Source organism: Oryzias melastigma, linkage group LG16 (genome assembly GCF_002922805.2).
Source record: "Oryzias melastigma strain HK-1 linkage group LG16, ASM292280v2, whole genome shotgun sequence".
In the NCBI taxonomy this organism is placed as follows: domain Eukaryota; kingdom Metazoa; phylum Chordata; class Actinopteri; order Beloniformes; family Adrianichthyidae; genus Oryzias; species Oryzias melastigma.
Genome location: NC_050527.1, coordinates 19,339,670 through 19,353,004, shown reverse-complemented (window position 1 = coordinate 19,353,004; position 13,335 = coordinate 19,339,670). Strand labels below are relative to the sequence as shown.

The following is a 13,335-nucleotide window of genomic DNA, read 5'->3' as shown; positions in this document are numbered from 1 at the left end:
GGGGGGGGGGGGGATGAGAATGAGTCCTAATAGCCAGGGGCCTTGTGGGTAAAATACACTTGTTATTTCATTACGACCTGATCGACAGGGTTCCCTAAAGCTACGGTCAAAAAATATTTTAGCCTTATTGTTTGCTAGAAGCCATTTTGGCTCTGCTCAAATGTTTTCTGCCAACTAACAGAAAGCCTGCCAGTTTCCACAGCGATCGCAGCTACATGTGATGGATGGCCCAGTGGGTTCTGCAACACAAAGCAGCTGGGATTTTTACAGAGGCTTAATGGAGGAGTCGGGCACCTGTGAACAGGAGATAGACATAAGAACTTCAAGCTATGCCTTTCATTTAATTGGGTAACGCTTCCTTTTACGGTACAGTCAATGGTGAGCAGAATCATTGAGAGGAAGTTGGATTTTGTTGAGAATATCAACCAAAAGTCCAAAAGTGTCTTTGGTGCCCAGATAAAAAAACAAATGAACATAAACCTATTTATTTTTCTTTTGATGTTATCAAGTTTAGGGACAAATCTGCATAATCTATCAATTAAAGGTACACTGAGCATATTTTGAAATGTCTTTGGAGATAATCTGGTTTTGTAGTTAAATTGTTTCCTTTTCTGTAGGATATTTCATAAAGATCTAAATTAAAAGAAAAAAACTGCTCAATAATGAAGTTTAAAACAGCAACAATAAAACAGCTTCAAACAGCTTAACTGATTTTCAGACCCCTGTGTGGTATTGATGGCTGCTGTCCATCTGCTGAGAACAGAACTTCTCTCATGTTGACACCTTCCAGCTCCCTCGGCTCTGCCGCCACATCACTCCCTCTGTCTTTTTCTCACTACTCTATGCTCTGGCATTGTTTAGGGTACTGAGAACTTAAGTCAAACTGCTTGTGAGAAATCAGAGTTTGTGGAGGGAACAGCAGTAGCATAACCTTTAGTTAAATATGTGAAATAACATGGTTTCTCTTTGCTGTTGACGTACCGCTGTACAATAATTCATTAACCAAGAAACAATTTAAGTTTTTATTTATTTATTTATCATCACACTCTGCAAATGACTTAAAGCTGAGAATGATTATTATTTTTTAGAGAATGACCATTTCTTTTAAAATGATATATTTTTATTTTTTCTACAGAGAGACATGTTGGATGTCAGTCAAATCATGAAGGATCTTGCCAGCTTGGTGCACGAACAAGGATCATCAATAGGTAAGGATGCACACATGTGCACATATTTATAAATATATGTCTCACCCGAGTTCAGGTTCTCCATCAGAGGCCTAGGAGCCTGAGGCTATCTTATGTTCCACAAACTGCATCTTCTAGAATGAGAGTTCTGCCAGCATGTCAGACCCGCATCAGCATGCATGGACATGACATCTCGGGTTTTATTATCATAGTAGTTAATTCTGCTAAACTGAGGCTCTTGCAAAAAGATAAAAAAAAAAAAAAGATTGAGTCCTAAGGGGTTAAATCCCCTTCTCCTGCCGCTCTCTCTGTTATCTGTTGGAAAGAGGAGAGTCCTTCTCTCATTTAAAAGAAAAAGAAGTCAGTCTTTTTTTCTCTTACGGTGCATTTGTAGGTCCTTGTTTGCATTAAGAAAACCCAATAGAGACACTTGCTGTGAGTTTAACACATTTTTTTAAAGTTATTGATTTTGGAAGTTTGAATTGTGATTATCTTGGTAGCTTACCTTACCTTACCTTACCTTAGCTTACCTTAGCTTAGCTTAGTTTAGTTTAGCTTAGCTTAGCTTAGCTTAGCTTAGCTTAGCTTAGCTGAACTGTTTTTGTGCACCTCTTGCTCAAACCTGCAACACTATGAAATGTGCTGATCCATTCATGATACACAGACTTCTAGTAGAGGATTTATAGGAATAATCACCTTTAAATATAAAGTGTAGATTATGATAAGAACAAATTAAATATCTTATACTGATTGATTTTTGATCGAGTTATCAACTGTGCGATCAGGCCCGATTTGTGATCATGGGATGCTATCAGAACATCTCTACTTTTAAGGTCAACATCTTCCCTGATATTTTATGCTCTTTTTGCTGGTTGAGCAAGGCAAGAGAAATGACAGTGAAAAGTCTGACAAGCAAATTTATTCTGAAGATTTAAGATTCGTTTTCTTTGCATTTGGATTGAACAGTGAAATGGTGAATTGAGCACTGCCTAAGAGGAGACGCTTTTACACAACAAGACAACAAGTGTTTTTGTTCTTTGATTTACTGTAATTTTTTAATTGTTCACACAATAATTCTGAAGGAGAAAAGCGACTTGTTGCTTTTCTCCTTCAGAATCTACTGGAATTATCGTGTTAACGGTTGAAAAGTTACAGCATGTTAATGGTTTTGTGTTTAAGCGTCACTGACGACGCCTCAGGTGTTAAAGGGTTAACCTGTGTAGCATGTTTTGGGATTAGCAGTGCAAGCTGGCCTGAGACACTGGATGTAGTTTAATGGACAGGACAGTTGGAGGCTGACTCCATTCTCAGCACAGATTTGAAAAGATTCCACAAAAAGTGGGGCAAAGGTGGGCGGGGTTTTTGTACAGGCGCTCAGAGTATGAGGACGTGAAACTTCTGAGACTTACACCAGTTGACCAATCACAAAATTCAGCTGTAATGCCTTGTTTTACCCTCTAGGGGGCAGCATACAGACGCCCTTTTACTTTTATTTCAGGAATTAAAGACATTTTTTTTAAATTGTAAAAAATGAAGCAAGGATCAACAGACAGCACTTTTATAGCCCCATTCATAGAGGTCAACAGACAAAAAAAGTTGATTTACTGTTTGATTATCCTTTAAGTTTCAGCCTTTCATTTTGCATTCTGCTGCATTTATTTCCTCTATCAACATTTTTTCATGCCACTTCAATCTAAGATTGCAGTAAAAGTTGATGCAAACCTGAACAGAAAAGTCACAGGAAAATGCATTCACTCTATGAAATTTGTAAAGGTGTCATAGCTGCAGCTGCAGAGTTCCCACAGCTGCTTTTACTCCACTATGTAGCTTAGGTGTTGTTCAGTTTCTATTTCTAATTTTTTTTTTTTTTTCCAAAGAAGCAGGAGGCATAACTTGTGCTAATTGCTTCTTTTCTCTTACCCGCTGTCCTTTTGTCTCTGGCTTTCAATCAGGCTAATGCAGATGCCCTTTAAATACCCTTTAGGGCTGACTGCTGTAGTCAAGTCCTGCAGAAATAAAATTCTCCTTTTATTTTCAAATATTTTTACCCTCAGATCTACTGGTCCTAATTGGAATGGTTAACATTTAGAGAGGTGAAGGTTACAGCAAGACTTTGACTTAAAAAAAAAGAGTCCCAAATCTGTTCTTGTTCCTTTCATTTTTGGCCAAAACACTTATTGAAGAATTTGTTCCAACTTAAATTCATTTCATTCAAGCCCAAAGATAATTTATATTCTCGTAGCAAGTTAATAAACATCTTTAATCTGTATTGTAAAATTCATAAAGTGCTCCCTGGTGTGTGCATCACAACACTTTGCTCGTAAACACATTCAGACATCTTATGGTCTGCAACAAAATGCTTTGCACTCCAACATATTTATTGCATAACTCCTATTAAAGTGCTAAGACATTTATAGTTAGTCTTCATTTCTATGCAGAAGTCTGTTGATATGGTGTTTTCCAGAGTGAAGGCAGAGGAACGCAGTGTGCCTTCCGTCAAACAGGGCAGGAAAGAGATGAAAGAAGATTCAGACGAGAGTTCATTATACCATAGTAGATGTCCAATCTAATCATTACAGAGTCAGGCGCTAATGGACCTTTTCCTATTAAAATAGGTGGACTGGAATTGCTTATGGCTTTTTTGAGCTAGGCATTTCTGTGTTGTGGTATAGATTTGAATAATATTCCATTGTCTGTAAAAAAAAAAAAAGCACCTGATAATTCATAGAAATAAATGGCAGTGGAAGGATGGATCTGTTCTTTTATACCTAATTCACACGAGCACATTAATAAAAGCAAAGTATATTAAACCGCACAGTCGGAAGACAGTCATGAAGATTGTTTCACCAGGGAGATACATTCAGAACGACATTTATAAAACATTTCCGAACACAATCAGTTTGTGTTCGGTGTCTCTGAATATGGAGGCATCTTCTTTAGATCTACATAATCCGTCTTAAGGTCTGGCATTTTCATCAGAAGTCACTCTTTACTGGCCATTTATTAGCGTTGTGTGAATTAATACTAGAGCTGGGCTTAATGATCCAAAAGCTGCAACATTTTTATAACTCTGGCAGAACAATATACACATTTTGTAGAGAAAAAACTAAAAACTCTTCATTTTTATTCTCTGGAAGAGACTATTATTACAAATATTTTTCCACACAAACCTCATTCATGTGTTCTTCACTTTTTTTTATTTTTTATTGAAAAAGTAAATAAAAAAACACAATAATTTACCAGTAAATGACTGCACCTCAATAGAGGTATTGGTCTGATAAGTTTCCATGTTCTAATATTTTCTCCCTAATGTTTTGTTCCAAAGTGCTGGGTTAAAAATCATAAAATAAAAAACATACATGAAAAAAAGACATGTACAAGATAATAGCCATTGACCAACTCAAACATATTTTTGCACCTGGTTTTTGCACCAGGCTTCATGGTGATGAGGTGTCAGCACCCTCACCTCACAGCAGGAAGGCCCTGGTTCAAATCCCTAATGGGTTCTTTCTGTGTGTACGTTCTCCTCGTACGTGTGTGTGTCAGGAATTGTGGTGGAGGACCCAAATGCAGGAGACAGGACATGGTGGCAGAAACTCAAAGATTTACTTAAAAACTCAAAACATGACAAAACCAGGAGAAACCAAACCAGTGACGTCACATAACAGAACAGAGAAGAACAGATGACCTGACAATGAGAAACTGAAAACCAGACACTTAAATACACTGAGGGTGATTAAATGAAAACAGCTGTGGATGATTTGACCAAAACATGGGGAGACTGACAGGGGAAAACAGAACATGACAAAACTGAAGCATGGATCATGACAGTACCCCTCCTCTAAAGGGCAGATCCCAGATGCCCAAACATCCTTGAGGAGGGGACCTAGAGGAACAAAAAACACAAGTCCAGAAGACAGGGATCCTGCAGCCAGACAGATGGAAGGGATTTTGGAATCCCACTTCAGGAACGGGCGTGAAGAGGAGCGGTCCCAGCAGCTCTCCCCAGGGACAGGAAACATGAAGGGGAGCAGCTCCAGCAACCCTCCTCCAGAACAGGAAACCACCAAAGGAGATGAGCAGCGACCATCCTCAGGGACAAGGAGCATGAAGGAGTGGCCCCGGCGACCCTCTTCAGGAACAGACACTTGAAGAAGAGCGGCCCCGGCAACCCTCCACAGGAGCAGGAAGGATGGCCCTGACGATCCCCCTCAGGAACAGATGTGGTGGGCATGGTATGACGCGACTTGTTTGTGGCTGCAGGCAGTCCCATCTGGCATGGCGTGACATGGCATGGACTACAGTGGCAGAGAACCCTGCCACTGCAGCAAAAGTTCTCCTGCTGGGTCCAGGGTGGTCAGGTCATAATGTCAGGAATTGTGGTGGAGGACCCAAATGCAGGAGACAGGACATGGTGGCAGAAACTCAAAGATTTACTTAAAAACTCAAAACATGACAAAACCAGGAGAAACCAAACCAGTGACGTGACATAACAGAACAGAGAAGAACAGATGACCTGACAATGAGAAACTGAAAGTCAGACACTTAAATACACTGAGGGTGATTAAATGAAAACAGCTGTGGGTGATTTGACCAGAACATGGGGAGACTGACAGGGGAAAACAGAACATGACAAAACTGAAGCATGGATCATGACAGTGTGACATGTGCATGTGTGGGTTCTCTCCTCCCACAGTCAGAACAGATAATTCATAGGTTCATTGGAGATTCCAATTTGCCCCCAGGTGGGCAGGTTTCACAAACGGACAGACAGCTGGTTCCACATGCAGCAGGTTTGTCAGTTCAGACAGGAACTAAGCAGAGCTACAAGTCCACAAAGCTAAATCAGGGTCAGACTGGCAGAGGTCAATCATGATCATGGGAGCATCAAAGAAGAGAGTAGAGATGTTAAAGTCCAGGCGAGGGTCAGGGCAGGCGACAGGCAATCAGAGATAAATCAGAGTCAGAAATAGAAGATCAGGTCCAGGTTGAAACACTCAGTAATGCAGGCAGAGTGGCACAAATGATACTTCACTCAGAGTGAGGCTCTGTGCAGCGCTTAAGAAACAGGTGGATGATTGTCAGATGAGAGTCAGCTGAATGACATCTGGAGAGTGTGCGCTGGGGCCTCTGGGAGATGTAGTGTTCAGTACTCTGGAGACTGCTCCCGCTGGTGATCCGAGGGCGAGGCAGAGCTCTGACTCCTGACAGCATCTGTGTGTGGTTATGTGGTTGTGTATGGTTGTATAGGCTGGCAGCAGACTAGCAATCTGTCCGAGGTATACCCAACTGTGGCTGGGAGAGGTTTCAGCAACCCCATGAACCCAAAAGGGCTTCAGCTGATTAGGAAGATGGATCATTTTGCCTTCAGTGATTCTTGAGTCAGTTATTAGCTGACTTCTGAGCTTCACATTCGTACTTCCTCTTCTCGACTGTTCCAAGTGTGTTCGCATGAAGCAAGAATAAGTTTTTCCACTCCTACTTACTTGGCCTAAACCAGAGAACTTGTCTGTAGTCTAATCCAGTGGTTCCTAATCTTGTTCAGGCCATGGACCAGTTTAATGTCATACAGTATTTTAATGCACTGGCCTGTACAAAGAAGAAATGAGTGTCTGAATTTTTTAGCCTCCTTCATCTTCTGTAAAATATCTGCAGTTGCTTTAAAGTTTACACTAGATCTCGTGAAGGAACTATTAACATGTGATATGTATTTTCTCTTAAATCCTGTCCTTTCCCTGTGAATCTTTCCTCCCTGCTGTGTTTATGACTTAACATCAAAACAGTGGGTTCATTGATGTACTGTAGGTAGGGTTTTCTGACAAAGTAGGACATTTGAATGGATATAGCTATCATTGTATTCTATTGAGAAGGAAAATCTCATGAGGTAGGACAGATCATTAGATCGTCTGCCTTCAGGCACACGGAGGTCATATCATCCCCGCCATGACAAACTGATGCATCGAAACGCTTTGTGACTTGCTTGTATGACAACGTTAAGAAACACCAATGCAGATTCAGACTTATCAATCATCAGAGACCAGCAAAGACTGGAAACTGGGCACTGACATCAAAACAAGGAACTACTCATGAAACGACAAGAGTTTGATACCAAGACCAGCACTGAGATCATGTTTCCTGCCATCATCTAGAAATGGCCACTGTAATTAAACATACTGATATGTTTTAATGATCAGCACGATCAACCTAATTGCAGTAGATTCTGAAGGAGAAAAGCGGCTCATCGGGCCTTAGATCAGAGGTCTTCAACCTTCAGCTATGAAAGAGTCATTCCGGGTGATTTCTCTCGGACTACAACCCAGTAGGAGACGCCAAGTCTTCCTTCACCCTTTAAAAAAATTGACACTGATTTGTATTTATGCTATTGTTACTACTATGGTAAAAATAAATGTTGTTCATTTAGCAAGAAATAAAATACAAACGTTAACTCAACTCAACTCAGCTTTATTTATATAGCACTTTCACATAGCAGATAGCTAAAACAAAGTGCTGAACACTAAAAACATAAAAGACAGTCACACTAAGACAAGACAAATAGATAAATAAAACAATAAAATAATAGAAGCAGTAAAATAACAGTACAAAACAGCAGCAGTCTCAAGATGGGTTAAAAGCCAGGGCATAAAAATGAGTCTTTAGACGTGTTTTAAAAATGGACAACGACGGTGCTTCTCTAATAAACAATGGCAAAGAGTTCCAGAGCCTGGGGCCAGGAACCGCAAAGGCCCTGTCCCCTCTGAGCTTACGCCTGGACCTCGGTGTCTCCAGAAGGAGCTGGTCAGCTGATCTAAGGCATCGGGCCGGCAAATAAGGAGAAAGCAGCTCAGAGAGGTATAAGGAGGCCAGACCGTGTAAAGACTTAAAAACAAATAAAAGTATCTTAAAATGAATTCTGAAATGTACAGGCAGCCAGTGGAGCGATGCTAAAATCGGCGTGATGTGGTCTCTCTTACGTCCTCCAACCAAGAGGCGAGCAGCTGCATTTTGAACGCGTTGGAGGCGTGAGAGAGACGTCTGGCTAAGTCCAAGGTAAAGTGAGTTACAGTAATCCAGCCGAGACGTGATAAAGGCATGGATTACTGTTTCAAACTGTGCAGGAGATAAAAAAGGTTTCACCTTGGAGAGTTGCCGAAGATTATAAAAGCTTGTTTTCACCACTGAGCTGACCTGATGATCAAGCTTAAAATGACTATCAAACTTAAAACCTAAATTAGAAACAGTTGATTTTAAAAAGTTAGTCAAATGACCCAGATCGATTGGAGATGATCCTCTGCGATCATTTGGTCCAAACATAAGTGCTTCTGTCTTGTTCTCATTCAAGCTCAGGAAACTTAGGGCCAACCAGTCCTTAATCTCTGCAAGGCATGAAAAGAGCGGGCTAGCTGAGAAGCCGTCCATCTTTTTCAATGGCAGGTATATCTGACTATCATCAGCATACAGGTGAAAAGAAACACCGTGTCTTCTCAGAATGGACCCTAATGGCAGGAGATACAAAGAAAACAGAAGTGGCCCCAAAACGGAACCCTGTGGGACTCCATAAGACACCCCAGCTGTTCTAGATTTAAAACCATCAAGATTGACACACATCGTCCGTCCTGTTAGGTAAGACCTAAACCAATCTAAAGCGGTACCTCGAATCCCCACCAGGTTCTGGAGCCTAGATATTAGGATATGGTGGTCCACTGTGTCAAATGCCGCTGATAGATCTAGCAGAACCAGAACCACATGATCTCCAGCATCAGTAGCCTGGAGGATGTCGTTACTGACCCTCAGTAATGCGGATTCTGTACTGTGGCGGGCTCTAAAACCAGACTGGAAGACTTCAAATGTGTCATAAAGACTCAAAAATTCCTCCAGCTGCAGGTAAACCACTTTCTCCAAAAGTTTTGATATAAAAGGCATCCGGGAGATGGGTCGGAAGTTGGCCAACACAGAGACATCTAGGTTCGGTTTTTTAAGCAGCGGTTGAACAAGAGCGTGTTTAAAGATGGCAGGGACAACACCAGTAGTCAGACTGGTGTTGATAATGGCGAGGACGGTCTGAGCTACAGTAGGGAAGACCTCTTTAAATAGCTTAGGGGGGATGGGATCAAGAACAGAGCCTGATGGCTTACTTTGTTTAACTAACTTATCTAAAAAAGAAAATGACACAGACTCAAATGCTTCAAAAGTGGCTGAGCAAGGCACTGAAGTTGAGGGGTCAGCAGAAGGAGGAGTGATGGCAGCCCTTATGTTTGTAACCTTGTCAATAAAGAAATCAAGGAAGTTGTTGCATACATCAGAAGAAGCTTCTAAAGACCCCACCTGTGGAGCTTTAAGAACAGAGTCTATCGTTTTAAACAGTACTCGTGGATTGTGCTGGTTGGAATTGATTACACTGGATAGATACTCTTGTCTTGCTATACAAACAGAAGTTTGAAAAGATTTACAACAGTCCTTCCAGATTTGTAGTGAGACTTGTAGCTTGTCCTTCTTCCATCTACGTTCAGCTTTCCTGCAAGTTCTCAGGGCTTCCCGGGTTCTGTTATTGAGCCAGGGCTCATGTTTAGTTCTAGGCTTTACTGTCTTTAGAGGAGCCACAGAGTCCAGGATGGTGTTACAGGCTGAGTGAAACCAGGAACTAAGTTCATCAACATCAGCAGTATGGGAGGGGCTAGTGAGCTGGTTAAAAGCAAGAGAGAACTGACTGGCAGAGGAAGAGTTAAGAATCCTACATTTCTGAGAAGGCATGCAAGATTTAACTGCAGCGCCCCCAAGATTTGCTTCAAAAATTACAGGCAGGTGATCTGACACAGCAATATCACAGATTTCTAAATTGAACACAGGTAATCCATATGACAGCACAAGATCTAGTACGTTTCCTTGTCCATGAGTGGCTCCAGAAACCCACTGCGTGAGATTAAAAGAATCAATAATCTCTAAAAAGTCCTTCACCAGTGGCTTATCAGGACATGATATGTGGACATTAAAGTCACCCAAAATAAGAACATGATCATAATAAGGCATAATTTCAGCCAAGAAATCGGAGAAATCATTTAAAAAGTCCTTATTATATTTAGGAGGTCTGTAGATAACGGCACAAAACACCTGATCAGACCTTCCCACCTCAAATGAGGTCAGTTCAAAGCTGGAGTATGGGGATGACAAGCAGCGTTGCTTACATTTCAGACCATTCATAAAAACAGCTGCAGTCCCTCCTCCGCGGCCGGACATCCGCGGGGAACTAAAATAAGAAAATCCAGCTGGTAAAAGTTCAACAAAAGCACTGTTCTCACCGGGGGATGTCCAAGTCTCGGTTATGAAGAGAAAGTCCAAGCGGCGGGATGTGATGAGATCCCGCAGAACAAACGTTTTGTTCGCCAGCGATCTGGCGTTTACCAGACCGAATCTGGAAGTAGGAATCACCGCCGTAGGAGATGTAGGTGATCGGGTGAGCGCCGCCAGATTTCCGGGGTTAAATCCACGCCAGCGAGGCCGGGGAGAGCAGGTGCGATGGAGCTGGTCTCCCTCATCGAAGCCAGCGACGGGAATAATGCAGACATCGGGTGGATCCAGGATACGCCAGGACACAGTAACTTGAGGAAACAGTCCAGATCCTGCTCGGGAAAAAGACGGGAAACGTCTCCAGCACGCCTTCAGTTTCTCAAGGCGGCCACCGCGCTTGCCTCGTCGGCGCCGACGTTTCTGTCGCAGGATGAGGGCCAACGGCCTGAACAGGTGAGCCGGAATTCGCGAGAACAGCGGGGGTAAAGTTTCACGTCCGCAACAAAGCGAGCTTAGATCGTTCGCAATAAACTGACGAGCTATAAGGAACTGGCGATCATACACCAACCGAGACTCTGCTAGCAGGGTACCGAAGTACGAGAACAGCATAAACTAAAGTAACAGGGACAGGGACAGACGAGCGGCCACAAACACCTTTTGACAGAAGTTCCTTTCAAAATAGAAGACATCCTGTCAAATATGATCATCTCAATGCAGTAAAAGTAGTTGTAGCAAGTGTAACGTCAGCAGTGATTAAGTAAAACCTTGCTCATTTAACTGTTGTAGGTGTATCCCTGCCAGAAATATAAATCTAACAAACCAAAATGAAATCTGAACTAATTCAGTGACCTCTGCCATATTTTTTTTTATTATACTTTACTTAAAATTCCTTATTTTTTTCAGAAATATAAAATTCTTTTTATAATCCGGTCCGCCTTAATATTGGTTGTATTATTGACGTCCATTGATTTTATTTTATTTTGTTGTAGTACAGGACAGGACGCACAAAAATGTGTCAAAATGTTGAGGTTTGACTTGTGATAAACACTGTCCTTCAACTGTTTATAAATGAAATGAAATTTGAGTTAGTTCACTTTTTAACCTCTGCTACTTCTTATGACGGAGTATTAGGGCCATTTTATAACCCTTTTTTATTTGAATTATGAATTTAAATCTTGTAAATTTACGAGAAAAAAGTTGTAACTGCTAAATTACGAGAACAAAGCTGTGTAATGAAGTTTGGGGTTTGATTCACAGCAAGAAATTATCTGAACTGATCAGAGCCTTCAGACACCACAGGAGCTCAATTTCTAATAAAAAAGTGCAGCTTTGATTAAGAATAAACAATTTAAAAGCATTAAAACCACAGATATGGGAGCCTGCAGGTTGTTCGGCTTTCCCTAACCATGAGAAAAGTAAAAGACTGAAAATCGAGCATAAAAACTCCACAGAGCATCCTTTACATGGGGCACAGCAAGCATGCTCAAAACACCTAAAAAGACAAACTCCTGAACTCTTAGCAAGCTGGCCACACCCACAGATTATACCCTCCCTTAAAACCCACAGTCAGTAAAACAAACAACGTAAAAGAGATTAAAATGAGTCCTGATTAAAAGGGTTACTTAACTCGCAGAAGAGGCGAGACCCCTCCCTGGGGTCTGAGCTCGGACGCCGGACGTTGGGCCTCACGGTGGCGCGGTATCAGATGCAGCAGTGAGGTAGGAGAGTGCTAGCGGCCAACGTACCGGCTAGTCCCGGCCCTAGGCTCTCTACAGGAGGCAGCTGACCTCCCCTCCTACACAGGAACGAAGCTCCCCCTCGCTGTCTGTCTTCATCACCGGCAGCCCTAACCAGCTGCGAACGACACCCTCCCACCGGAATCAGTCACTGGCCGCCGTGGCAAAATGCTCACCTCCAGACGCCGCCACTTCCTCCTGAAAGTCCTTCAGGTGCACTTCCTCAGTCACACCTGCACAGTCACTCCTCATTACAGTCGTATATTTATGACTTTAAAAGTCATAGGCTAAATTTAGGACTTTTTTTTGTACATTTGCAATTTTTAATCTTGTAAATTTATGAGATTCAAAGTCGTAAATTAACGAGGTAAGAACCAAAGTTGTCTGTTTATCAGAGCCGTGCTCAAGGATGAAAGACGTGGAGCGTCTTGTGAAGTCTTATTTCCAGATCGGTGTTAAAAACAAACAAATTCTCAACCTTTTGGCGACACAAAAGCTGACCTTCCGTGTCCAGAGTTTCTTATGTAAAATAAGAAGATCAGAGACGCACGTTTGCAGGACTAACACTTTATTTTGCCCTTTCAGTTCTCATACCCAGAAGCCCTTTCACCACCTTACGTCATGTCTCTGTCATGTGCAGAAACCAAAAGAGAATGTAACGGTGCTCCGGACGCCCCTTTCTCCAAATGAAACGTTCTGTTTCAACACAAAACAACAACGAGGAATGACAATAGTCTGTTACATTAGCACAAGAACACTGAATATTCCTAAAACTGGACCTCTTCAGACGGAAGCATCACAGAGTCGGAGGAGATCTGGTCTTTCATGGAGGAAGAAATGACTGGAAGTGGAAAGCTGCGCGGATATGGACGCCTTCATCAACGGGATCTGCAGAGATCCTGCAAGTCACCATCAATGAATAAAACATTAATGAACTATAAATCAAAGAAAGAAACTTCCAAACATCTGTGAGGTTTTAAACATTCAGTTTACCTGATGAAATCCAAGACGCTTTTCACAGTTCAGTCGATCTGCTGCTGCTCACGACGTTCATTCGCTGGACTGTAGACTCACTTCAACTTTAATCTCATAAATTTACGAGTTTTAATTTAAAAAACTTGTAAATTTAT

The 13,335-nt window shown here is 41.8% G+C and overlaps 1 protein-coding gene across 3 annotated transcripts in view; it reads left to right on the top strand.

Annotated features, from left to right (window-relative positions):
* Positions 1-13,335, top strand: part of tsnare1 (T-SNARE Domain Containing 1) — a gene marked incomplete at its 3' end in the record, with an annotated part of 185,268 nt that overhangs the window by 139,516 nt on the left and 32,417 nt on the right. For all 3 annotated transcript variants that reach the window (XM_036215822.1, XM_036215823.1, XM_036215824.1), the window contains 1 exon segment: positions 1,136-1,208. In XM_036215822.1, the coding sequence (XP_036071715.1) occupies positions 1,136-1,208 (73 nt within the window).